The 25,652-nt window shown below is 40.3% G+C and overlaps 1 protein-coding gene across 24 annotated transcripts in view; it reads right to left on the bottom strand.

The window, feature by feature from the left end:
• The window catches only part of anks1aa (ankyrin repeat and sterile alpha motif domain containing 1Aa), a 54,949-nt gene that overhangs the window by 28,130 nt on the left and 1,167 nt on the right, over positions 1-25,652 (bottom strand). For 17 of the 24 annotated variants that reach the window (XM_078950376.1, XM_078950370.1, XM_078950371.1 and 14 more), the window contains exons 2-12: positions 13,926-14,006; positions 13,419-13,575; positions 12,577-12,639; positions 3,365-3,661; positions 2,872-2,947; positions 2,682-2,783; positions 2,494-2,580; positions 2,253-2,386; positions 1,958-2,020; positions 983-1,115; positions 584-627 (exon numbers count right to left, since the gene is read on the bottom strand). In XM_078950376.1, coding sequence (XP_078806502.1) covers positions 584-627; positions 983-1,115; positions 1,958-2,020; positions 2,253-2,386; positions 2,494-2,580; positions 2,682-2,783; positions 2,872-2,947; positions 3,365-3,661; positions 12,577-12,639; positions 13,419-13,575; positions 13,926-14,006 — 1,237 coding nt within the window. The remainder of the gene's footprint in view (positions 1-583; positions 628-982; positions 1,116-1,957; positions 2,021-2,252; positions 2,387-2,493; positions 2,581-2,681; positions 2,784-2,871; positions 2,948-3,364; positions 3,662-12,576; positions 12,640-13,418; positions 13,576-13,925; positions 14,007-25,652) is intronic. The other 7 variants (XM_078950380.1, XM_078950377.1, XM_078950381.1 and 4 more) reach the window with 1 other exon arrangement.

Here is a 25,652-nt window from a genome sequence, read left to right as displayed (position 1 = left end):
CTTAAATAAAGGTCAAGAAGTTTGGAGTTTTTGGCATTAAAACAAAACAATGTGAGCCCCCTTTATGACACTGAAGTGAGCCAGAGTCTGTAGATCATGTCAAAACACTAGATTATCGTACACTCCTAAGACAGCCTATTTTATAGGGCCCAGAGAAAACTTTGCTTGATAAGATAGGTAATCAAATTCTGAATTAAATAAAAGAGAGAAAGTTAGATTTGTGCTCATGAAAGTGTAAAAGAATTTAGAGATTTCTAATTAATCCCCAAAATTAACTGAGAGGTGAGTCAAAGAGCAAAGCTGCTGTTTATGGAAGAATTTACTTTAGGTCATTATTTTGAAGCAAAATCTTACGTAGTCCTAAACATAGATCAAAACTTTTTTTATACAAGAATGTCAAAAATGACTAAATAAATGAACAAATATTTTGTACTAAAAAGAATTGCAGGGGGAAAAAACAGTTAAAAGCAGTTGAAGGTTTCAGGTTTTTTTTAGATAATTCAATCATATATTACTAAAATGACTTTCAAATAATAATTTAAAAAACCTATTAAATTTGAGCAATCAATGAATGCATAAATACCTGAGGTAGGATGCTGTTGGAAGACTGTGTAGTAGTATTCTCGTCTGAGAAAGTTCAAAAAGTAAGTCAGGATGGGTGAGGATGTACGCAAATTTATCAATCTATCCATGTTTTTCATTGTTAGATCAGACATTAGACTTTAAATGCAGCTTCTAAAATCATTTATCCATAGCAACAATCTTCAGATCAGATGGTACTGACATTAGCTGAATGATGGAGGAGGCAAATGTAAGTTGTTTTTAATCAAATGCAAAGTGAAAGACATTCAATTCTTCTTAAAAGGCGATAAGTGAAACCCCAGTCACAGCCTAAAAAAATGAATACAAAGCAGAGAAGCTTAGACTAAATGTCTCACTTCTAAGCACTTCCTTCTGCATTACTCTCACAGGACCTAATTACCTCTATGAGACTGGGATTCCTGGCTGGGTGGGGGGACTTTGGTCTGTGCAGACATCAACAACTCATACGTGTGATCCTCCTCTTCCTCCGCTGGCTCCCTCCTTACATCAACACTGCTACTACTATGCATGGGCTGAAGAAAAAGAAAACCAAACAAGTCATGTTACCTTGCATCTATATTTGGTTGCAGACAGTTCTCCAGACTTCTCAGAACCACAGACAGAAACAGAGAGTTTTTAACTTCCTAGTACTAGTTTTCATCAGAAAAAACTGTTTATCTGTCACGCTTTATGTCTACAGTTCCTCTGCTTACAGACTCCCTACGATGAAAATGAGGTTTGGGGTGTTTTTGCCATGTTCCTGTGGGATTTTTCTGATTATGTAGGAAATATATAAAGAAAGTAAGGCTTAAAATTGCATTTCTGAGTATTTCTTTATTCAAATTGTTGTGAATCAGGAGCAGACAAGATAAAATGCAGGCCACAATCTTCCTTCTCTGCTCCATTCTGAAACATCCACTTGTAGACAAATAGATCCGTGTACGTCTTTGTTTTCCTTGTCTGAGCTGGAATCTGGCTCTAAACTGTACGGCTGGACAGCTCAAATTTTGTTCCATTTTTGTTTCACCAGTAATGTTAGGTCGGGGGTGATAGGGGCAGTAAGCTAGCGGGAGAAAATGTAAACAAATAAATGACGGCGAGTATGGACGGGCTTTTTCCACGCCGACATTCAGCTCAGAGGCAAATTTCTAATGAACTACTACTGCTCTGTAGAAACTTTCTTAGAAAATGACACAGGTATATCAATTTATGTCTAAAAACGGCATAATGATAGGTAAAAGACCACTGGGAACGATTTTACAATAGATCAAAAGATGATTTGAGTGGATCTTTAAACTTCCTGCTGCATGCCGATGAATATTTATTTAGAAGGGTTATGAAATAATAGTGACTGTTGGTGTCTTAGTGGACTCACCTCTGAGCTGGTCTCCTCCTCTTGAGGAGGACCAGGGTGTGATGAATGGATAAGGCGATCCTTCTGTATAGATCAGTTAAGCAAAAAAATGAGCAGTTAATGATTATTTTATGTATTTGTAAAATCAAACCTTAATTAAATTAAAAGAATTAAATTAAAAGAACTGTGATGCTAATATGTTTATGTTTCCTTGTTCTTTGCAAAATGGGCGTCTACCTCCCTCTAGTGGATGCTTTCTGCTTCATTTGCAAAAAACCTTAAAGCTTTAGTAAAAATAGAAAAACATCTTCACAACCTTTCCAACTTCACTATCCGGCCGTCCTGAGTCCCTGTCAGAGGACTTGCCGCTGGTGAGGCTGTCCAAAGAGTGGCAGGAAGTGGCTTCAAACAGAGCTTCGTAGGGGCTCTCCTCCTCGGAGATGAGCTCAACTAAAAAGGCAAACAAAAGAGAAACTCAAACCCTGATTAAATAATGCTGAGCACTTCTGCCTGAACTGGTGCTAACAAAAAGCCTGCAGGAAATAACCGAATGTTACCTTTCTTTCTTGGAACTGGACTCTCCTGCGGTGGAGGGACTGGTGGAGGGGGGAGGTCAATGTCAGGATGTTTTCCAGTCATGTGACCTTCAGCAAACAGAAGATTTTAATCATACAAATTAAATGTAAGCTTATCCAGATGATTTTTTTTTCTGCAGATATTTGTTTAAACATTTTTTTTTTTTTACCAAGAATAAGAGCAGCGATCTCTTTGCTCTTCTGGGAGGGCATGTCTTTGACCGTGTCCAGAGCTGTGAGGCCCTTCAGGTCAGTAATGTTTACATCAATACCTAACAAACAGACAAAGTTGGCGCAAATATTGAAAGTTACTTAAAAGTTAGGCAAATGATAACTGAGCTTGAATTAAACATCCGTTACCGGCATTTAGAAGCTTCTGCACCACATCAGCCTTTCCAAAAAGGCCAGCTTCATGAAGGGCACTTCCTTTCTCGGTCTGTAGAAACAAAACAAAAACATACATTATAAAAAACACCGTTTTTATTAAAGCTACATTTTTCTAGAGCCATGTTTATGGGAAAAGAAGCTGCAAGAAGATGAGCTCAAATTCTGCCAAACTACATTACCGCATCCTATCTTAACAGAAAACCTTTAAACATAAAGGGGGTCCACTATGAGACATTTATGAAGCTGTGAAGCCCACCAGGGGGAGCACGGCCAGTTTTCATTCACAGCAGTTCCTCAGCAAGCTGACAGCTTAAGAGTTTTACATTTAATCACACAGCTTTGGTAGAAAGTAGCTGGGGAAAGCGGCGCTTCGGGAGGAGATTAAGCCTCCCAACATGGTTTTGGCCTCATGTCCGCATTGAGAAATACTTCAAAACAGCCGATTTTCAGCGTGGACCTGAAGTACCTCATAGTTGATGTCCATGCCTGCGTCCAGCAGCACTTCCACCACAGACAGGTGTCCGTTCCGGGAAGCTAGATGCAGAGGTGTGTGTTTCTTGGTGTTACAGTGAAGCAGGTTGGGGTGTGCCCTGAGCAGCAGCTTGACTACTTCCAGCCGACCATAAAGCGCAGCCAGGTCCAGCGGTGTCTCAAACTTGTTGTTCCTCATGGTGGGATCGGTGAGTTCCTCCAGAAGAAGCTGCACCACCTGGGTGTGACCATACTGGGCAGCACAGTGCAGCGGAGTCTCGTTGTCATTGTTCTGTTGGGAGGCCAGCAACTGGGTGAGAAGCAGATTTGGACACACGATGCGAATGTACAGAAGCTTAATGGAAAAGGGGAGAATGGCGATGGATGGACGTGTGAGGATGAGGAAGAAGAGGTGAAGCAGCTGAGCATCGGTGTGGATCAGAGCGTAGAGCCGGGTGCATTAGAATAAAAATGGGTCAGGAAACAGTACCCACACAAGTGAGTAAACTCAAGTTTGCAGGAAATCCCTACAAAATTGGAGAGCCTAGACCATTGAGTGTATACGAGAACTGGACTGGGTGACTCCTCCCCCGTCGCATTCAAAACAGGAAGTACAAGCTATTTTCAAGAAAGCAAAAGTAGACTTCTTTTATCAGTCACTATTTGTCAGAAAAACCATTCTTGATCTTTTTAAACACGTTCAGACGACAACACTTCTACACAGTCTTCTGCGTTCTTGGTAATCCTAATTTTATCATGATTATTTTTCTGTAGTGCAAGTTAATTAAAGTTATAAGCTGACTAATGTGTGTGGTCTCACGTCGAAGATTCAAACGTTTGATGCCAGATTCTCCTGAGCTCGCTTTCGGTGGAAGTATTGTGGCCTTCCAACAAGCTCTCTCCTGATTAGTGAGAGTGCTTGCCATAGAAACATCGACTTAGACCAAGTTGGACCAAACACCGTTTACTGACTTCGTCTGGTTCAAACGTGGCGGCGTCCGTATCGCGTAAATTGGCGACTGAATTGACCTCATTTGGTTGGAGCTGGAAGTAAACCATTTTCCATTGGTGCCGCCACACGCCCTCGGTCCAGTTCTCTTGTACAGTCCATGGAAAAGACAAAGAACTACAGCATGCACAGTCTTATAAGGACAAGTACATCAAGAAAACAGTGTTTTGAATCAAGAAAGACTCAAAGCACTTCAACAGAACACCAGGACAAACTCTAGATTCTACTGCTGCACATGCATTTCTTAGAACTGCAAATAAAGCTAGTTTAGCCCTCATAACTCAACAAAAAAAACTGCTGTGTTCTTATAATACCTAGAAAATATGAAGCGAAACTTTTGATCTTTTTTAAAAAACACTATTTTTACTTTTTAATCAATTGCAAAACCACAGATCCTGTTTTTAAAATTATGGACGACAAGACCAACTCAAACTGCTTTAAATGAAAACTAAGCTCGGTTCATATAAACACGAGTCCCATGCAAACAGGACCAGTTGAATGCTTTTGCTTCACCAGAGTCAAATCAAAATCACAGTGTTTTAGAGATCAACTACCGGTATTATCAATCTGTCTTTAGCTAAACGGTCTAATTTCAAACCAGGGCATGAAATCCCTGATGTTTGATTATTTTGTTTTATATTTATATTTCAGCCTTTTCGTCTTACCATCTGGTAAAAAAAAGTCAATATTTTTCAATAAAATTAGGTCCATGGAACACAGCAAAAAAGACTGTACATGGTATGACATGTTAATGAGAAAGGTGCCAGTTATACATAGTTAGAGTTACTGTAATTAAACTTTCCACACCGAATGTCCTAACTAAATATATCTCAAAAGGCTCTAAATCCTCATTTGAAGAAAAAATTGGTGTCACCAGCAGAAAAAGCAGCAGTCCGTTTGTCTACACAGAAGAGGAAGATAAGATGGAAAAGTACTCTAAAAGATTCTGTGTATTACATAATGCAACAGACTCACTGGGTCAGAAAAAATAGAATAAAGGATTTCACTGATGAGCCTTTGAGGGGCTACAAGTATAAGCTTCACATAAATATAATTTTTAATGTATAATTAGTCAACTTTTCAGCAAAACATTATTGGGTTTTATTGGAAAAAATGTAAAAAATATAGTCTGGTGTCAATTTCACAAACATTTGGAGTAGATTTTTAAATTGTAAGTTGGTTTTTATTTAGTAGTAAAGACTTTATTAGGCAAAGCAGATCAGAAAGTAATTAAAAGCAGTCGTTACAAGGTCAAGTCACTAAGTGCTGACAATTGGATCTAATGACTTGTGCTTCTCTATCAATGCCCATTATAGGAAACAGCCCCCAGCGTGGCTGTTGATCTGTGCTGCAGCAAGTGGCCAGCCAAGTCAGAATTGGTGACAAAGTCACAATAGCTGATTGAAATCTAAACTGTAAAACTCTATTTAGTTTATATGCTTTTTTTAAGGGTCAAATCAAAATAGTGGTTTAAGGCCACCTGAAAGAAGGCCTGGATGGCCCCAGATCTGCTGCAGTAGTACAGATGGGCGTGTCTGTTCCTGCAGAGCCACATGCTGAGAGTTACTCATTCCAGACACATACAAAGGACTGACAGCTGGTGTGAAAAGTCCCCACATGGACAAGCACCATGCCAGTTTGGACTAATCCCAGCGGAGTGTGGCAGCTGTGCCAGGGAAAATGGGTCATGGCATTCGATGGGGATCCGTGTGCCGGTTTGGACAGGTGTCATTTACCCCTTCACTGATACTTTTACAAAAAGCCCAGCAACAGATGGGTTCAGCAGGTATCTGCTGTATTGTTTAAAGGAAAGGCGGGAGAACTGAACTATGTTGGCAAAAGAAGGTCACCACTTCATTAGAGGCAAAAAAAAAACATGCATGGAAAGCAACAAAACGACACCTGCCTTTTAGACATCATGGACACAAACCAGAGGGGACAGAAAACAAAGCCACTTTTCTAGGACGAACCAAACCAAAGAAACCAAATGTCAAAACCTGACTTTAGATGTCACTGTCTGGGTGGTACCATTAGCCGGATTTACACGTTGCATGCTTTCATCTCGCGCATATGCATATGAACACAAACACAGTCTAAGCTCGCATAAAGAGAGCACAATGCCTCTCATCTGTAACGCACCACTAAGCATTCGTCACGGCTTTTTAATGAGATTCAGCCAGGCTCGGCAGCCAGACGTGCCTGCTGTGATTACATCAAAATGAGTCTTTTTCTAACAAATGGGCAGCACCTGCCTCAACAACAACTCAAGCAAAAACAGCACACTAGTGTTGAATATATTATCCTAATAGAATTTAAAGATGGTATAAGAATTTTAGGAATTTAAGAAATATAAAATTTACTTAGAAAAAAGTCTGGATATTTAATAACAAAAAAGTATAACAAAAATCATTTTAAAAAATGCAAGAAAATTGTTCCCAGAGTGATGTCATTTTGAATATGTCATGGCGTCAACCTCACCATTGCAATGCTCAGAAAAAGCAAGTCTGCATCATTGGGCAGCTTTAAACACGGTTACAGTAATCAGCTGGATGATGCAGTGATGGGAAACCAGCAACTATGTGGCACTGAGATCATTTTCTGTGGTAAAAACCATTTTGGCCTTTAGACAATTTATAGAGAAATGGGATTTTATCCAAGTAAATGAGTTTACAGACACCTGGTAGTGTGCTGGTTTAAAAAACTTTTTGACAAACTCAACGGCTCTGAAGGACAAATTGTCCTTATAATGATATTATGAAACCTTTAGACTCCAATCCTCTTTTGATCTGTTTTAAAAGCATTTCCAGTGGTTTTTTAATTATTATTATGCTATTTTTAGCTAAAATCCAAAAGCCTGTGTCATTTTCTAGGACATAGTTTCTGCAGAGCGGCAGTAGTTCATTAGAAATTCACCTGAGAGTTGTGGGCATGACCATTGGTAGGGAGGCAACCCCAAAAGCCCCTTCCCCTCCTCGTTGCTGAGAGCTCTCGGTTTACAGGGTCAATTGTTAACTTACAGCCTCTCACATCCCCAGCCTACTGGTGCAACCAAAATGGTGAGCAATATTGGAGCTCTTGAATTTTCAAACTGCCTTTTCCGTCCGCTCCTGTTTCACAAAAATTTAAATAAATATACGTTGAGCTTGAGTTTCTAAATACACATCCTCTAGTATTAGGAAAATCTCATGAGAAGATGTTAAAAACACCAAAACAATTACTTTTATTTAGGGCTGCATGATATGACGAAAACTCGCAATATGCGATATTAGTGACCAATGCGATGACGATAGAATTCGCGATACATGAACAAATAGCAAAATAGCAAAAGTCTCCCTTTCACTGCAACAGTTTAATTTAAAAAAAAGGTTAAGCCTAGTCTACATAGGAGGCCAATATCTAACATGAAAGAGCTCTACCCCGTTTGGTCAACAACGTGAAGGCGTCCATCTGATTGTTCAAATGCATAAATAGATGTATTCGATTTGTAAAATACTTCAAGCTGATTGTTTTAGCACATTTAAGGTAACCATTTATTGCAATTTTCGCCATCTTTTGCTATATTCATATTGCACAGCTTGATATTGCGATAATTATATATTTGCAATTTGTTGTGCAGGCCTACTTTCATAGGAGTGGCTCTTTAAACATGGTGGGTTCCAGCCTCGTATTCCGGTGCACAAGACTGAGGCTGCTCTCCAAGACTGGAATCTGCTTCGTCTATTCTACACCCAAAAACCATGTGAGCAGTCTAATAACCATCTGATAGCATGACACAACAAAAAGGCATTTGTAGCAAACAACCAGACAGGATACCAGATTACTTTTTTTTTTGGCTTACCTTAGACATCCAGGACAGTAGGGATTTTTTTAACAGTTTTTACAGCAAAATGGAAAGAATATCATCTTTATTTTCTCTTTAGACTTTCGTGCATCTTAAACAAATAGGGATTAGGGTCTCACCAGTGTTGATTGACCAACTCCTAACCTCATCCCATTGTGTTACTGTGCTGCACAATACTCTGAATGGCACGAGAAGTGCAGTAAAGGCTGATGATCCCAAAAACTTGCAACTAAATGACAGGAGCGTGGTCTGATTGGCTGGTTGGCTGGGCGCAGAGCGAGGCAGAGGTTACGTCAGCCTGGCCCCTGGTGATGATGATAGCAGTGGTGGTGATGGTGGTGAGGGGCGGGGTAAGGTGAGCAGCTGTTGTAGCTTGTATGCCAAAGGGACATCTGTGGTCAATGCAAGTGAGGCTCCCAATCCCTCAAGCTTCAGTGCATCCAGAACAAATTATACAGTTACAGGTGCAGACATCTGCATTTCAGAAATGTCCTATTTGCTTACAGTATTACTGTAATGATCAAACCTTCAATACTAAATGGAAAATATATTTCAAATGTTTTTTTAAATACATTTCAATGGCATTTTGAACAGAAAAGTTAGGGAGGCTACTTAATTCAGAAAATAGACTGTTGCAATTAATCTTTATTTCAACGCCGCACATTCCAAGCCAAATAGGAATGACTCTCTTGTAATGAGATAGACATTTAGTCCAATGCCATGGGTTGTAATTCTCCGAACAAAGGACTTTTTGTACCTTCTTCAACTAAAACTAAATTTCTGTCCCATCACAGTCACTTCTGCTTCAGTTTCAATTAACAGGTACACTTTCTAAACGACAATTCAAAAGCTTTAAAGATCTGACAATAGGTATGGCAAAAACTCAAAATCTACTGTCCTGTGGAAAGAAACGACTTCATTTAACTAACTTCCTTAAAAAATATTGATGTGAAATTATGAAACTGGTTAAATGCCACCGACCACACAGCCAGAAATTGAAGTGACAGACAGCAAGGTTCATGGAGTCTGCAGTCCGATATCCCAAAATACAGTATTTTATGGGAGGAAACTATTTAAATATGAGGCCAACAAGCTGCTATCATAAGTAATCATTCCCCAAGTCAGACAGCTTGAGTCCAGACCAGCACCAAGCTGCTCTGAGATTAGACCTGCTAAAAGACAAAACATTTACTTTTGCCGTATCTTAAAAACCTTGAGAGGCGGCTCTGCCATGTTTGATTAAGTGCAGGGTCATGTGCAGAACAGCTGTGCAGGAAACCACCAACACGCATCGCATTAGATGTGTGACCTATATAGGAAGCTGAGCGCCTGGGTGAAAAGAAGCAGGATGTGAGACCAGACAGACCAAAGCTAGAGGTTGGCCATTTAATTAACCATGGGGATTAATTAGCCCACTTTGTTTTAAAAAAAAAAGTATCACGGATGCATGAGTAGTATACCTCTAAAAATAAAAGCACATAGGGTACGCTACACACAGCCTTTCTAGAAAAACGTACACTTGAATTCTTGCCGTTTCAAGCCATGCAAGGTTAAATCCTAGTCTATATTTCTTTAGAGGAAACTTGATGCGACGTGGTGTTTTCCTTGATGGTGTGGTGATACGATCACAAATACAAGTTTCCTCTTGTCTGACGATCAAAATGTTCAAACTCTGACAACACAAAGAAGAATGTGTATCTGTTGAAAATATTCAGATCAGTCTAAGTCACGTGTTTATTGCATTTGTGGCTCAAGAGTTGGTCAGATCTTCTGTTTTTTTGCTATCAATTTAGATGACGACATTGAAAAATATATGAAGTTACCAAGCACATTACTATGTGGGCATATAGTACTGTTTAAAAAAAAAAAAGACGCGTTTTTGTTTGTAGTTTGGCCTTATACTGAGGATGAGTGACTTATATTATATTAGTTTTTTTGTCACCAACAACTGGTTGTTAGCAGTAAACATCTGCTAGGGGGCACTGCAGGCGTGTTAATCAGTATTTGCTACCGACAGCAGTAGAAGAAGCGCGGTCCAAAACAAACAAAGGAGAATCTGATCGTTCTCCTCCTGAACTTTAGGATTTTTTTTTGCATCAAAACATTACCATCACCGGTATTATTTTTCCTTGCTCTTACTAAAGCAAGACAACAAGTGCTGGTTATCAAACTGGGTAACAGACACTCCGAAGCGACTTATCTGTATCTCTATGTCTATTAGTTGACCTTTAACCATAACGATGTATATACATCCCCTCTCACATCAGAGTTCTTCACAGTCGCCGTAGGACCAACACCAGTGACACCGTTATGCCAATGTCCCACCCCTTTTTCCTTGTAGCAAGCATGAGATGTGGGAGGAGGGAGGGTACGAACACCCCCTCATAGACTCAGACAGGCACGGCTTGGCAGTCTCTCTGACACTGATGCAACAAGACTGATACACTGAAAATCTCCCATCCTCCACCTCCTCTTTGCCCCTCCTCTACATGAGATGGCACTGTGGTCCTGGAGTAGAATGCGAGTGTAGAGCCCTCATACGCTCCGCCTACTCGATCACATGATGCCATCAACTGAAACCATCCAGAGAGAAAAGCCCCACGATCCTCACTTTTGATTTATTCATAAAAGAATATTCATTATTCAGGGCCATGAGTGTGGGGCTACGTCTGAAAAAGAGCAAATTGAAAAACTGAACAGAAAATATATGATGTCTGGCAAAATGTGAAGATCTTTCAGTTAAAAAAAGAGATGTCAGCATAACCTGGATGTTTACACACCCTTTGCTATGACAACAAGGATGCTGCGATGCTCAGAGCCATCCTCTTTGTGCCGAAAGGATGTAGATGGGTTTCCCTGGGCAGCAGACTGTAACAGGAGCTGATTATGCCAGCAAAATAAATAAATGAAACACTGTAGTCACACCAATACACCTGTCAACATTCTCCTAAAACATGTTTCAGCTGCTGTAAGAAGGCTGCAGGAAGACTAAAAATGACAATGCAGAATACACCATGTCTTCCTCCCAACTACCAAAAACTATATAGTATCCTGGATATTAAAAGCAATTTGGCCACCATGCTTAGTACATTTTTTAAATGCCAAAATATGATGTCAGTGACTTCTCGAAGTAAAAACCTAATAATTACGAACATTTTACGAAGACTATTTATAAAACCACTCTGCTCTGATGAGGAAAACGTGGATGGTTGATAAAGAATAGATTTAAATACCGGTACATTATTTTCACATGGAAAATCTTTCAAATGCCATGCATTGTGGTCAATATTTGCCAATCTAGTGGCAATTGAAGCACACAGTTTTTGTAGATTCCCCAAAATGGCAAACACACTATAAAGTGCGCTATGCAGTAGTAGTCAAGGAATTCTAACACAACCAATGTCTTTCAGGTTAGCTTTACAGTAGCAGATAACAACTTAGAGATAAGGTTTCTTATTCTATTTAAGCAATGACCAAAGAATAGACCATAAAAAAAACAGTAGTGGGCTTTAATTGGCCTTAAAGCACATCAATATTTCTAAAAACGTGACACACACTGTTAAAAAATACAAATAGTGTGACAAAGGTGCCTTGGTAGTTATTATTGAATGCACAGGTATACACAGTGGTTGGTTGGACACGCTAAAAACAGCTGCTTCTAAAGATGCCAATTTCAACAAACTAAGCAGATTGAGCCTTTTGTGCAGCTGGGGAAAGGAGACGGCTGCCGTGGCAACAAAAAAAAACCCATGAAAGGCATTATGTTTGTTGAAGGTCAAGGGTTTTAGTCAACAAAAAAAACAGGCATAGAAATAAAACTGTGGAGAGAAAAAAACATTGGAACATACATTATATGATCTTCACATCAGTGTCATTGTTAAAGTTTGTTCTTACTTTTATAGATTATTTAAAAAATAAATTATTACCACTAACAGATAGAGAGAAACTTTTACATATACATCCTTTTCACACCATCATTTTGTTGTGAGCAGCTCCGAATCATGACAGCATCAAACTAACGACTGCAAATAATTTAACTTTGTTCTGGCAAATTATAAACTATTTTACCATTTAATAAAGTGAATATTTAGTCAGCAGAAGGTTTTGCTGCTAGGATATAGTAAAAACATTTTGAAATCATCCCAACATTGATGTTTGTTAGAGTACAATAAAAGTGGTTGGCATAGGACAAAAAGTCGGAGAGAAGAAGCGAATGCAAAAGCATTTCCGCACCTGAGTAGCAGAATTTGCTTGTCCCAAGAAGCAGCACCAGCAAACAGACCCAAGCACAGAAATGGCACAAAGCGGCAAAGCAAAGAGGCTAAAGGAAATGTTTCCAGCAGTACTTTGTACACACCTTGGCATTAATATAGGGGTCAAAGGGCCCACAGCGTTTGAACTCTTTAGGGTCTACAGAGCTCTGGGAGGGAGGAAGAGGAGATAAGTCGATGGTTTTGGCTCAGACAAGCAATGAACAAATGAGCGATGAACATGAATGAGTCAAACTAAAATGCAAAGGAGAAAAAAATCATTAGAGTTGAGTTAATTAACAATCAAATGTCATGAACAGGCAGGGAGCAATGACACAAAGTGAGATTTAAATTGCACCAAATGCAGTTTATCCACTTTTAAGAGTGTAGTAGTCCAGGTCCGATTAGATTTGCTCAAAATGTGTCATTTCTTCTCGTTCCAAACAGGCAGGTCAGAAATGGGTTCAGTCTACAGGCCGTCAGTGGATCAAGCAACCAAAGTAAATATCAAACATTAGAGGTAAAGCAGTTAAAACAGAGGAAACAAGCACTTCTCACATTTGCAGAGCATTCAAGTTTCACATTATCAAAGGAGAAGCCAGTCTCAAATGCACTAAAATGAGCTGTTGACCTCACAAGAAGTTTCCTAGAACTTATAAACAGTCATACAGAGGAAACTGAGGAAAACAACACCTGCAATTACAGCTATGAAAGTGTCAGAAGGTTTTTTTTTTTTTATTATGAGCTTCCAAACTAATGGAACTGTTAAATCACAGGATAGCAAACACTTGTTTTGGTGTAAAACAGACTACGTGATGCAACTCTTTAACATCTGTAGAGTACCAATGACACATTGTACTGCTTTTTTTAAGACATCTTTAAAAATGAAAAACCACAATTTCAACAGACTTGTCCACATTAGTATAGAGAAGTAAATGCAACAGCAGACCTGCTCGTTGATTTTGGGGTGTGAAGGTCCTTTGTGAATGAGAAGTTTTACGATCCGTTCGTCTCCCTTCCATGCAGCCAGGTGGAGGGGGTAGCAGCCCTTGCTGTCTGCAACGTTGGTCAAGGCCTCGTTCCGTAGCAACGCCTCCACCACGTCGCTGCAAATGAACAAAGCAGGAAAAGCAGGTCAGAGGCATCGTGAGCTAGGTGAGAAGATACACATAAATGACCTCAGCTGCAAGACTGAGCTCAAAGTCTTGCATGTCATATCATAATAAATGAGTGCTAACAGGAGCAGAATCTATTGAAAAACAGGTTATGGTAAATGCCTTACTGGGCATGTTTAGACGACTCTCTGACCTACATGTATCAGTCTGATTTTGCAGAGGCTAAGGGGCTATGACATCACCAAAACAGGCTTCAAATAACCACAATAAAAAGCAATGGTTCATTTAATAACTAGACTAATTGGGTGAGCCCTGTTTAATTCATTTTTTAGCTAATTTACCTGTGTCCATTCAAGGCAGCGTGGTGGAGGGGAGTGTATCCAGTGCAGTCCACACAATTCACGTTGGGGACTCTCCAGATGCTGTTAAGAGCAGAAATAAATGTTACGCATCAACCACATTTGAGAAAAAAAAACATCCATGGGTGCCACAAAGCTAAAACTGTCTGTGTAAAGTCTGTACAGAGTTTTAATCCTTTCAAAAGTAGTTTGTTGCTGTAAATAACACCTACTCGTTTCGCATCTGCAAACAAAATGTGGTGAAATGTGAAAAAATAAAGTACAAGTGCATTATAATTTGGTAATTTTGCAATATCAACTTGTCCTCAAGTAAAACATATTCTTATTTTCAATGCTATGCTTTCAGTTGACCTCAGTTGTGTTTGTAAAATGATTAAACGTCCCCATTTGCTGCTGAATTATTCTCACGCGACATAACTGACTGTCATGGGTCATCTTTGTTCATTTCCTACCCATGTGGGAAAAACAACTAAAATGTGCTACCGTTTAAAACCCGCTGGGTTTTTTTGTGCCACTAAAACACATTTATCAAATGTTCACATCTTTCTGCCACCATGGTTATCACTGTGGCTCAGTGAAATGATCCTGAGAATAAACAGATCAACAACAAACCAACATGAATCTGATAAATATTTCTGAAGACAGAAAGGTTGTTACAAATCCGCAGAACAGTTAAACAGCTGTTACTTTTATTTTAAATGTATAAATAGTTTTTATACATAGTCTATAAATCTTTTTTTTTTCACAGGGGGGCAAATTGCCACTGTAAAAGTACAAAGGTATTCATGCAGATTCCTTTTACTAACCCATAGATTGCGTTTGAATTTGCAATAGGTGTGGATTTTGCAACTGCATAATAGTTTTATAAGGAATATTACTCGCATTTTGCTCTGATAGTTCTCAGTAGACCCCCAGTGTCTCAACAGGATAACCTGCCCTGAAGCACTTTAGCAGGGAGAAGGCATGCAGAATCGCTGGATTAACAGGTGCTGGAAAATCCTCTTCCACCAAGCAGATGCTAAGAGAATTTCCTTAATCTAAGTCTTCTGAGCAAACATTTTAGGGTAAAAAAAAAAAAGTACTGAAATGAAGCTTAAAAGCCATGGAAATCTTTTAGTATCCGGTTCATTTGGTGCTTTGATTAACTTGTGCTGAATTATGCTTCCATCTTTGATCAGCTTGTTATTACTTTAAATCAGAAAATGGTAAAGAGTAAAGAGAGTGATGATGAAGTGGGACAGTAAAGATAGATGAAGCTCAAAAGGAAAAATGTGACGCTCCTCTGAAAGACCTCAGCACAGCCTAAATAAATCATGTGACTGAAATTCCAACACCACTGAACCAATTTCTGGAGACCAGTCATTGGCTAACAAACTAAAAGGATTGGAGCTAAAGACCCAATCTTCACAGCGAATGAATTCTAAAAGGAGAGCCTTTTGCCTCTTTTCTCAACTGTGTGAATCAAATATTCATCTGAAGAGGGAGAACTTTCTCCAGAGAAATATATGAAAGAAAACTTTCAATTACGAGTTCCATGGGTTAACCACAAATGGATGAATGGATCCACAACATAATCCGCATGTGGGTGTGACAGCATTTTTCTTAACAGGCTCCCATCAGCATGACTTGGCTTTGCACACAGTTTGTTTCTAAAATGCACTGTGGGGTACAATTACGCATGCAAAGCAGTCTCTCGCGGTTGTCTGCAGAACAATAGGCAAAAAAAAGGGATGCGGCACTAACTGCAATGCATAACTTCATCTGCTCATGTCTTCCAGCAGGTCTTCGTGTTCTCTTCTCAATCCTCAGACACATACTAGGATATGGGGCATCAAGGGCAATCGGCAAGCAGGAAACACTTCAGTGGGGAAATGTGCAAAGGAGGAAACTCTGGCCACTGTACTGGTAGGAGCGGAGGGGAAATGTGCAAGTTGTGATTATGTCACTTCTTAAGATCACGCATATCCACTTCCTCTGTTACTACATGCCAAATGTGTATTAAAAGAGTCCAGCAGCAAAGCCCTGCATGTGGCCGCTGAGCACATCAGAAGTGAAAACAGAGACAGAAACAGACCTCTGGTTGTCCTAGATAAAACAGTTACATAATGGCTAAGAAGGGGGGGGGGAATCCCAGATACAAATTAACATAAACATGAACAGAGCAGTGAGTATGGCAGCAGACTATAGCAGAAATCAGCCATAGGGCGGAATCAGAGCCATGCCAGATTATACACTGAATCAACACGACTTTGATTTCAATGCACTGATGGAGGCCTTTTCTCTGTACAGACGTTGTAAGCCATGCCAGGCACATAACATTTCTAAAAAAATGTAGACAAGGCAAAAACTGCAGAAAAATTTTGCTTTTATTGTGACTTGCGTGAAAAATGGTCAAAACTAAAACCCAACAGAGAATTAGGATCACACAACTTCAACCAGAACAATTTTTAATTAAACCAGCATAAACATAGTTCCGTTTTCTCTGTCAAAATACTTCTGTCGTCTGCCAGAAGCAGCTTTAAGAGAAGCACAAGTGTTACGCCCCCCCCCCCCCCCCCCCCCCGAGTATTTTGGTCCTTTGGCACTCAAGGGGATGAATCAGAATGATGCTCTACAATCCACTTCATCCTCTTACTATGGCTCATAGGCAACCCAAGTGAAAGAAGGGGGCTAAGCCCCAAAGCAGAGCAAAAATGGAGCTGATTTTGGGAGCACATTCATGGGAACTGATGATGGAATTCCTGCCTGAAAGGTTGCACTAATCCCTAATTTGCCTGAGGGAATATCAGTGGGATGAAACTGGGGTTTGAAAGACATTCAAGGGGGGGCAGTAGTTCTATGTTGCAGTAAGTCAGAATTGGACAAGGAAGGCAATATGGTAAATGGCGTATACTTATATAGCGCCTTTCTTCCTACAAGGACAAAGCGCTTTACAGTCACAGACCCATTCACCCAGTCACACACACATTCACACACACAGTCACACACTGGTAGAAAAAAAAAAAAAACTCCCAAATGGAGGAGGAGAAACCCTCCCTTGAGCCATAAAACCTACAGTTTCCGACAGGTTGACTCTTCCTGGCACAATAGCAACATTATGTATCATGGCCTTTGGAATGTATGAAATACAAACCTTGCAGATCTGTGTTTAGGTTTTAAATCTTACACTAGAAACAATGATTTGGAATATGGTTGAGTTTGGATGAAGCCCTGAGGAAAGAGATGAAAATGTCACACAACACCAGGTAAAGTGTTTATTAAGGCTGCGCGATATGAAGAAAATTCACAATTTGCGATATTAGTGATAATTGTTGCAATGATGATATAATTAGCAATTCATGAATAGCAAAACAACTAAAAAACATAATTTCCATTTCACTGTAACAGTACAGTCTAAAAAAAGAATCGACATAACTTCAATTCAATATTCTCCAAATGGCCCTCGTCTATATAGGAAGCGATTTTTGTGCCGACTTCTGCGATACGCATATTGCACAGCTTGATATTGCGATAACTTGCGTTTTATTGTGCAGGCCTAGTGTTTCCTCTGAGTCCCATGAACAAATTCCTCCTCTGACCCATTTCACAGTTTGACCACACCGACGGGAATAAATCGGAGCCGTGCCACTCATCGTCAACAAAACTGGGTTTGATGACGTGCGCCACTGGCTAAAAGGTGGAAGACACCTTCAGGCACCAAACCATTTGATTTTATTGAAAAAGATGTGCTGCCTCAAATGAGGGAATGTAGCAGAAAAGGGGCAAAAGGGGGAAAAAAAACAACAACACAATCTTGGTAGAGTAGAGCACTGGCAGAAAATAATCTCTAATCCTGCGAACAAAGGAGCATAAAAATAAATATTAGTCACAAAATTGAAGTTATACAAGTAAAGCTAAAGGAAAAAAAACATACTTTAGCAAATTAAGGAATACTTTAGAGTATAAAGTTGCACCACTGTTGTTCACCTTATCTTTTCTCATCAGAACAAACACATTCAAAAACACACTGTAATAATATGTTTCTGTCAAATGTGGGAGTTCAGAGGAGGGAGATTATTTTAGTGACCCATCCCATGGATTTGTTATGTGCAAAAACTCTCCGTCTTGTAAACCAGGTGTTAATCCTCGATACAGGGGATTGTGACAGAGCTGATTTCCTTTGGATCTTTCAAATATTGCTTTTAAGCTTTCACAAACTAAAGCTCTTTCACTCTTTCAGGGTGTAGAAGGAAGGCGCCGGTTAGATTACTGTCTTAATGTTCAAGCATCAGAAGACATAAAAAAACATAATAAAATGTTCTAAAACCTTAAACTTGAAGAGCATCACAGAGTCATCAGAGCCGTCTTAGACCATCACCCAGGTAAAAACCAAGTGCCACTAACTTTGAAGAGAATATTTTGATGGTGTGGCTAACTGGATGAAATCCCCAAGAACATGTTGGTGAAAACATGTTCTAAACATGGAGCTTCATTGTACCCGCGTCATGTTTTGACAGTGATTCTGCAGCTGCTCTGCATTGCTGCTTGGGGGTGGGAAGCCTCAGAAATATGTGAAGCAACAAGAGGGAGTGAGCTTCTGTTGATTAGACACTACAGACAAATCATCACAAAATATTAATAACAAAAAGACCATTGTCGGACAATAAAATGAAATAATAACCTTCATATTGTTGATGTTTAAATATCAATAACCTTCGAACCTGAAAGGAGAAACACTGAGTATAATTCTACATTAATCACATTATTTAAATTCAGGTTTAAAAATGCGCGATTTTATTGATTTCTTGATCCAGTTTGTTTATGTATTCATTCTTGCGTAAAAAAAACACACAAAAAACATGTTTTCACATCTGGAGGTTTTATATTAAACAGTATTAGGACCGCTGGACTTGAGTTTAACTGTGAGTTTAACAAAAGAATGTATGGATTTAGCAGCTAAGAGGCCTGGTGTTAGAGTGACCCTTCTGAGATGTGTGGGTTTCAATCTATGGTTGGGTCATACTAAAGACTCTAGAACAATGGGACAACTAATGTGACAGCCATGGCGCACAGGTAAATAGTCACATGCACCCGCATGGAGGTTGGTTGATCCATATGGGTTGCCCGGGCTGTGGAGGGTTGTACAGAGACGCAACCGCATCTAAAGGGGAGAGCAGGTGTGTCTTGTAATTATCTTGACACTCGCTGAAGATGGAACATACAATTGCCATGTGTATGGTAAATGTATCGTTAAGTATTTGTAAGGCTAATGCAAATAGAGCACACTTATGACCTACTGATGATACTGCTGTATGGTGCCCCCTAACAACGCTCTAGTCCCAACTGCCCTTAAGGCTAGATACGGGGGTGTCTGCAGGCAAAAATGGGCAAACCTGAACAGGGCACACAAGGATAATGTGAACAGCACTTACAGTTCCCTTCAACAGTTCACAACAATGTCTTGGGGGGTGGGGGGTTCAAAAATTAAAAATCTCTACAACACGCCTGCGTCACACTTGCATATACCGAAAAAGCATATACCTTTTTGCTGTTTAGGCTCACAAAGCGGTCTAGAACCATACTATTTTGAGCTGGCAACCTACAGGTTTGCCCACTTTTTGACTGCAGACAGCCGATATCTGGTCAAAAGTTGACCAGAAGGTCACAGATTCAGTTCCCTCCCTGCCAAGTGTCATTGGGCAAGACACTGAACCCAGAATCCTCTGAATAGTGCTTTACCACTATCAGTGTGGGAAGGTTTGTGTCTGTGCTTGGCTGAACGGATGCTAATAAGAGGTAGAAGAACACAAAAGTATTTTTTAATGTGATTTTAAAGACAATGTGGGTTTTTTTGGACACAGAAAAATTAAGAAAACTGAAAAATCTGTGGCTTATATCAAACATTGTATAGAAAGACCCAAAAAAAATGGTTTTAAACCTCCAAAATATCTACTACATTGAAGTGAGCTCTTACAGTTGCATTTAACTGAATGATGTAAAAACAACCCTGTATATGACTGACAATCCAGCAACCCCTTAAACTATTGTAAATGTTTGGATGGTGTCTTGTTTGGTGAGTTTTTTAACTATTTGAGAATCTAATTCAAGCAACCAGAAAAGAATTCTGATTACATATTACTGCCGGTTGGAGAATAGCTATTCCAAACTCTTAAAAACAACCCCAGTAACTGAAGCAGGTATGTTGTAACAAGGAAACGGTTCATGTTCCAGCTCCAGTATGTGAAATCTGATTGAGTCTTCATGACTCATAGCAGCAGACAGCATTTCCTGGTGTGACAGCAGCAGGTGTGAATAATCTGCATATGTCAAACTGCTACAATCAGAAGTCCGGCCAGATCCTGGCAAGATGCAAAATGATGGGCTCTAAAACTATCAGCGGTGGGCTGAAAGACTGGGATGAACATGAAACGGGGAAATGGGATGAGTGAGAAGACAAGGACAGTCTACCAAAACAAAGCATGTCCGTCAACAACTCTCTACACTGACTCACAGCAGATGAACAGCATCGTCTGAAGGAGCCACTCATGTTCAGGTTTTCAAGAGGAATGAGTTGGGTATTTTTAGTTATCCACTTCTAAGAATCTAACTTTTGTGTGATCTTGCTTGCATAGTTGAGAAATGAGTAGCCTGTTATTTTTGAGCAAGTTCTTTTTCTGAATGTAAAACCTGACTTTTGTTTTGCAGAATGAATGTTGGTCTGGTTGTGTTCTGTGGCCACCCTGGCATGTCATGCCATCTTATGTGCCTTTGGTAACACCGACTCTTTTCCAGAGGTTTGTGATTCGTTGAGGACATTTGAAGATTGTCCGAAGTAAAATAAAACATTTAAAAAAGATAATGATGATAATAATCTGTTCTACTTTTTTTAAATCTACATCAGCATGCTAAATGTAGAATGATCAGCCCTGGTTTAAGAGTAAAACTTTGGACAGTGTATTCAAGACAGAGCGAGCCCAGTAGGTGGACAAAAAGACTGTTGAGAGATGGACAAAGAGACAACAGAGCTTAAGACAAGACCATTAAACAGCCGGCAAATCCATGTATGCCTGAACAAATTCAAAGAAGTGTGTCCACATGTCTTCATCTGTTCTAGCACCTTTTCTTTTAAATGGCTTTTGACCCAAAACAACCATATCTCTGCCAGTTTTTCCCATTTTGTAGAGGCAGTGTGTGTTTTGTTGATTTTGATGTCAACTTTTATTCTTAAAACATCACGCAAAGAGAGAATCTGCAAACCAAAGAGACACCAATGGGAATTGAGTGTAAAAACACTGCTTAATGTCAAGTCAGACACTCATTGTTGATGCAACAAGTGTTTTATTCAGACTTTTCCCCCCAAAACAATTCATTTTTGGATTAAAAAGGGTATCTGTGGAACGGAGCAGAGTGCTGGGAACCGCACTTGTCCCGCCCTGCACTCTGTGGAATTCATCACAACTGATGGCCTTCCAGCATGCTTTTCAACACTACACAAACATGTCTTGCAAGTATATGAGGCAAAGCAAAGCATCCCAAACTGAGATCTTTGCGGAATGCCAACATTGCGGTGTTACATTTCTCAGTTACTACTGCTCCCTCTCTCCCTCCCTCCTGGGTTAACCCAGCTAATACTTCTGTCAAGTCAAAAGGTCAAGAGAGAATTACTTGTTTCAGGATTCATGTCCTGCTCGTTTTCTCTCCATGATGAAAAAGAAAAGTCTTAGAAGTCTGTAGAAATGTGTCCTGTACACCTTCAGCGTGCTTGACGATGCTCTTTGGAAAACACAAGATGCACGACGTTGTCAGTTCCTGCATATCATCAGCATATTTTGCCCCCCTCCATCACAGCCTGGGGTGGAATGTCCACAGCTGTTCTTGCTCCAAATCAACATGTACATAAACAAGTATTATGACTTTCATGATAAATGCTTTATCTTCACTTTGTCCTGTTCAAGTGAATGTTTTGGGAAAAAGAACAACGCAGCGTGTACAGACTGTTGGCTGGGATATTTTCTAGCTGCTGTGAAGCACAGCCTGTCATTTGTACACACATTGTCTCCACATTGTAATCCTGTACACACACAGAGGGTTTTTTTTTTTGTTGTTGGTATTGCTATTCATAAAAAGGGCAGTTCTCACACAGTAAATTCTCTCATCCAGCAGCCATCTGACAGCATGGCTCTCCTTAAAGACCAACTTTTAATCTGTTTTAAAAGTGTTTCCAGTGGTCTGTTTATTATGATTATGTCGTTTTTAGCCAAACTCAAAAAACCTGTGTCGTTTTTCTAGGAAGTATTTTCTGTAGAGCAGCAATATTTCTTTAGAAATTCACCTCCGAGTTATGGGTGGGACTATTGGCATGTAGCAACACTCCATGTTGATGAGAGCTCTCTGTTTACACCCTCTCCCGCTAGCTTACAGCCCCTCACAACCCAAAATTAACATTAGCGGTGCAATCAAAATGGCAAGTAATATTGGAGCTATCCAGCCGTACAGTTTTGAGCCAGATGCCAGCTCGGACGAGAAAAACAAAGACGTGCATGAAACTAGCCGTCTACAAGTGGATGCATGAGAATGGAGAGGGGCAGGGAGCTTGTGGCTTGCGGTAGTAGCTTTTACGTCACACTTACAAGCTCTCCAACAGCATTTTTGCTTCTGCCTCTAATTCACTACAATTTGAATAAAAAGAAATACTCAGAAATGCTATTTTAAGATTCATTTTCTTTAAATATGTCCCCTATCATGACCAAAATGCCAGAAGAACATGTTAAAAACACATTTTCATCCCAGTGGGTCTTTAAGGGTGAATTCAGATCCAGTCTGCTTAATTTGGTCCGGATCGAGTCCTGAACCTTGAGTTTGGTCTGTATTCAGACTGCCGTCAAGCGGACTTTCCAGTTCTGGACCACAGCTTGTAAACAAAACCACATGAGTAAAGATCTCTTTGCACATTGGACAAGAATTACAAGGGTGGGGCAAAGCAACCAGAGGCATAAATGATGGAAAGCCTGCGCTTTGCAGTCTTTGTGGGGAAGAGTTCATTCAAACTTGATATTTCACTCACCAATTTTGAACGATTGTATCAACGTCAGGCACAACATTTTTTACTCGCTTTTTCGGTCCGGTGGAGGCACGGAACACGGCGGTTACTGGCAAGAGGACGGCTAAGAAGGAACACTGATAAGTGTTTATCACATTTAGATTGTCAGGAAAACAGTGAGAGGCAATGTTTATCACGTTAAAAGTTGTTTGTAAGAAGTGTTTTCAGCTATGTTAAAATAAATCTGTTGCTACATTCCTACTTTGTTTACATCACGTGACCACCGGCTACGGTGGCCAATTTGGTTCAGCTGTTCTGCTCTGAGAACGGATTGTATTCAGACAGGAATCTCAAAGCGAACTGAATTTCAGTCTAATTGGAAACAAACTGAGACCACCTCCAAAGCCGGGTCAGAGCGGTTCCTGGTCCCATACCAGGGTCCGCTTTGGTGTTTTCAGACTGAAAATTTGTTCCTGATTGTGGGGGGAAACATACTCAGGTTCACTTTATACAAACCAAATGTGTCCAGTCTAAATACACCCTAAGATGATCTATGGAATGATTAAAGTTTAATCAATTGGGATGGTGCCTTTTGCAATGCAAACTGACCAACACGGCTGATAGAAAGAGCATTATTTGAGAAAAATAGATAATTTACATGCCTGCATATTTTAGGCGCTTGTAGGAATACTACTGAGAAAGCGGCACCTTATATTTTGGTTTCCAGCAATAAGACATGATAATGAGCAGACGCCTCAAGGTGGTCCAGCTCCACTGGAATAAAAGCTCAATGTTTCTGTAAAGCTAAAGAGCATGGAAACGGATCAGCACTGGGGTTTTTTTTTTCTCTCTCTCATGTGAATATGAAAAGCATTATTCTATACTTTTGTTATAGGGACAAAGGACATAGCTCTGAAACTGCAAGTCCAGCCTCATTTAGTTAAGCTCTCGGAAAGTTCGTCCAGGACTCCACACATTCTTCTGAGATTTTCTGCTCAGCATGCTGTCCCTCTTCCTGTCAGGGACATTGTCTTTACCTTCAGTCAAATGAATGCAGCTGCTGATTTTGGACAAAATGAGACACAAAGCGCTAGTGACAAACTACATCTGTGCTTACAAATGTGGGTTCAGTTTAGCCAAAGAACTTCAATCAGAAATGTTAAGAAAGTGCTAAAACAGACACTCTACCAGTTTGCATATGCCTCAACAACTCTGCTCAGTTAAGGCTACACACCCCTAGCTCATTTATCAGATCCCCATTGAACACGTTTGGGGCAGCAGTGGTGTTGAACACGTCGGGGTCAGCGTCTATCCCATGGCAACGGCCGCAGAGGGAACCTCCTGGGAAAAGCAGGCATTCATTGGCGGAAAAGAACTGTACGAGCGCCTGCTGACAACAACAACGAAGCAAGTCCCAACACGCACCCCATTCCAGAGCAACAACGCCAAGTCTGGGGAAGATAAACATGAATCGCCCACAAAATGACACATTTTACAGATGATGAGAGATGACAACGAACCAAAGCAAATGGCACGTAGCAGATCTGAAATCATTAAAGAAGAAAATGACAAGATACTTTTTTTTAATGAAAATATGCCAAAAAGCAAATCTTAAGGACGAATCAAATCTCCTCTGACAGGATTACAGCCTTACACTTTCAGCAACGGTGGAAGAATAGATGCCAAACAAAGTTTGACAAGCAACAGCCCCGTGCAGAGGCACACACAAAGCCCCACTCTCCGCTGCCACAGGGGAAATCACTGTAACTCCTTCAGACGTATTGACATTTTCATTATGCAGACTGCATCAAATGTCATCTATAGCATTCACACACACACACACACACACACACACACACCAGACCTCCTTGTGGTCAACAGCCTTCACTCGACCAACAGTCTGTAAGCTGACCATTAGCAACCGGCTTTTCACTCGTCTTTAATTCATTAATGTATCTACATTTTTATTGCCAAACACAGATTCCCTCCAGACACAATAGATGGCAAACAGGCTTGCTGAGTCGCCCCCAAAACCAACAGTGAAAGACGGGTTCAGCTTTTGACTGAACGACATCCCCGAAATTGGATGTGCGATTAGAAAGGTTTAATGTAATTACTCCGAGCACATTGTGCAGTCTCCCCTGAGTAAGTCAGTGATGCAGCACCTCCAGCTCAGCCTCTACACTCCTCCCACTGATGGAGATAGGTAGCATCGCCGTTCCCACGGGGGCAATCAAGTCCTGATGGACAGCCATTTACCTCCCAGGGATCAGTACAGTAATAAAGTGTGCAGAAAGGTGCAGTGCTCAGCCCAGGCGTGGATCGCGGCAAGTGCAATCGCTGTGTCTCACTGTTGCCCGAGGGGCAGGCTTGCATGACTGCAAATGACAGTTCAACAGCAGTTTGTTTCTGCGTTAAGGCTGATCCACCAAAAAGTCCCATGAAACCAGAGGAGGGGAGTGTGAAATAGCACATTAGAAATAAAGGCAGCAAAGGCTTTGATAGCACAGAGAGTATCAGCAAACCAACAATTTTCACAAATAACTCCATTAGGAATATGATTCCTTCCCAGAATGGCACTCACTATAAAGTATCCACGCGTGTGTCCGTCTTTGTGTGTGTGCGTTTTGTCATCTATAATTCAGCATGTGGAGCTAAAGAAGTGAAAATGAGGAGGAAAAAAAAGACTG

The sequence above is a fragment of the Oryzias latipes genome, chromosome 7 (genome assembly GCF_053564925.1).
Source record: "Oryzias latipes strain Hd-rR chromosome 7, Olatipes_Hd-rR_3.1".
Taxonomy (NCBI): Eukaryota; Metazoa; Chordata; class Actinopteri; order Beloniformes; family Adrianichthyidae; genus Oryzias; species Oryzias latipes.
Note: the sequence above shows the minus strand (reverse complement) of the source record. Positions and strands in the feature narration are given on the sequence as shown.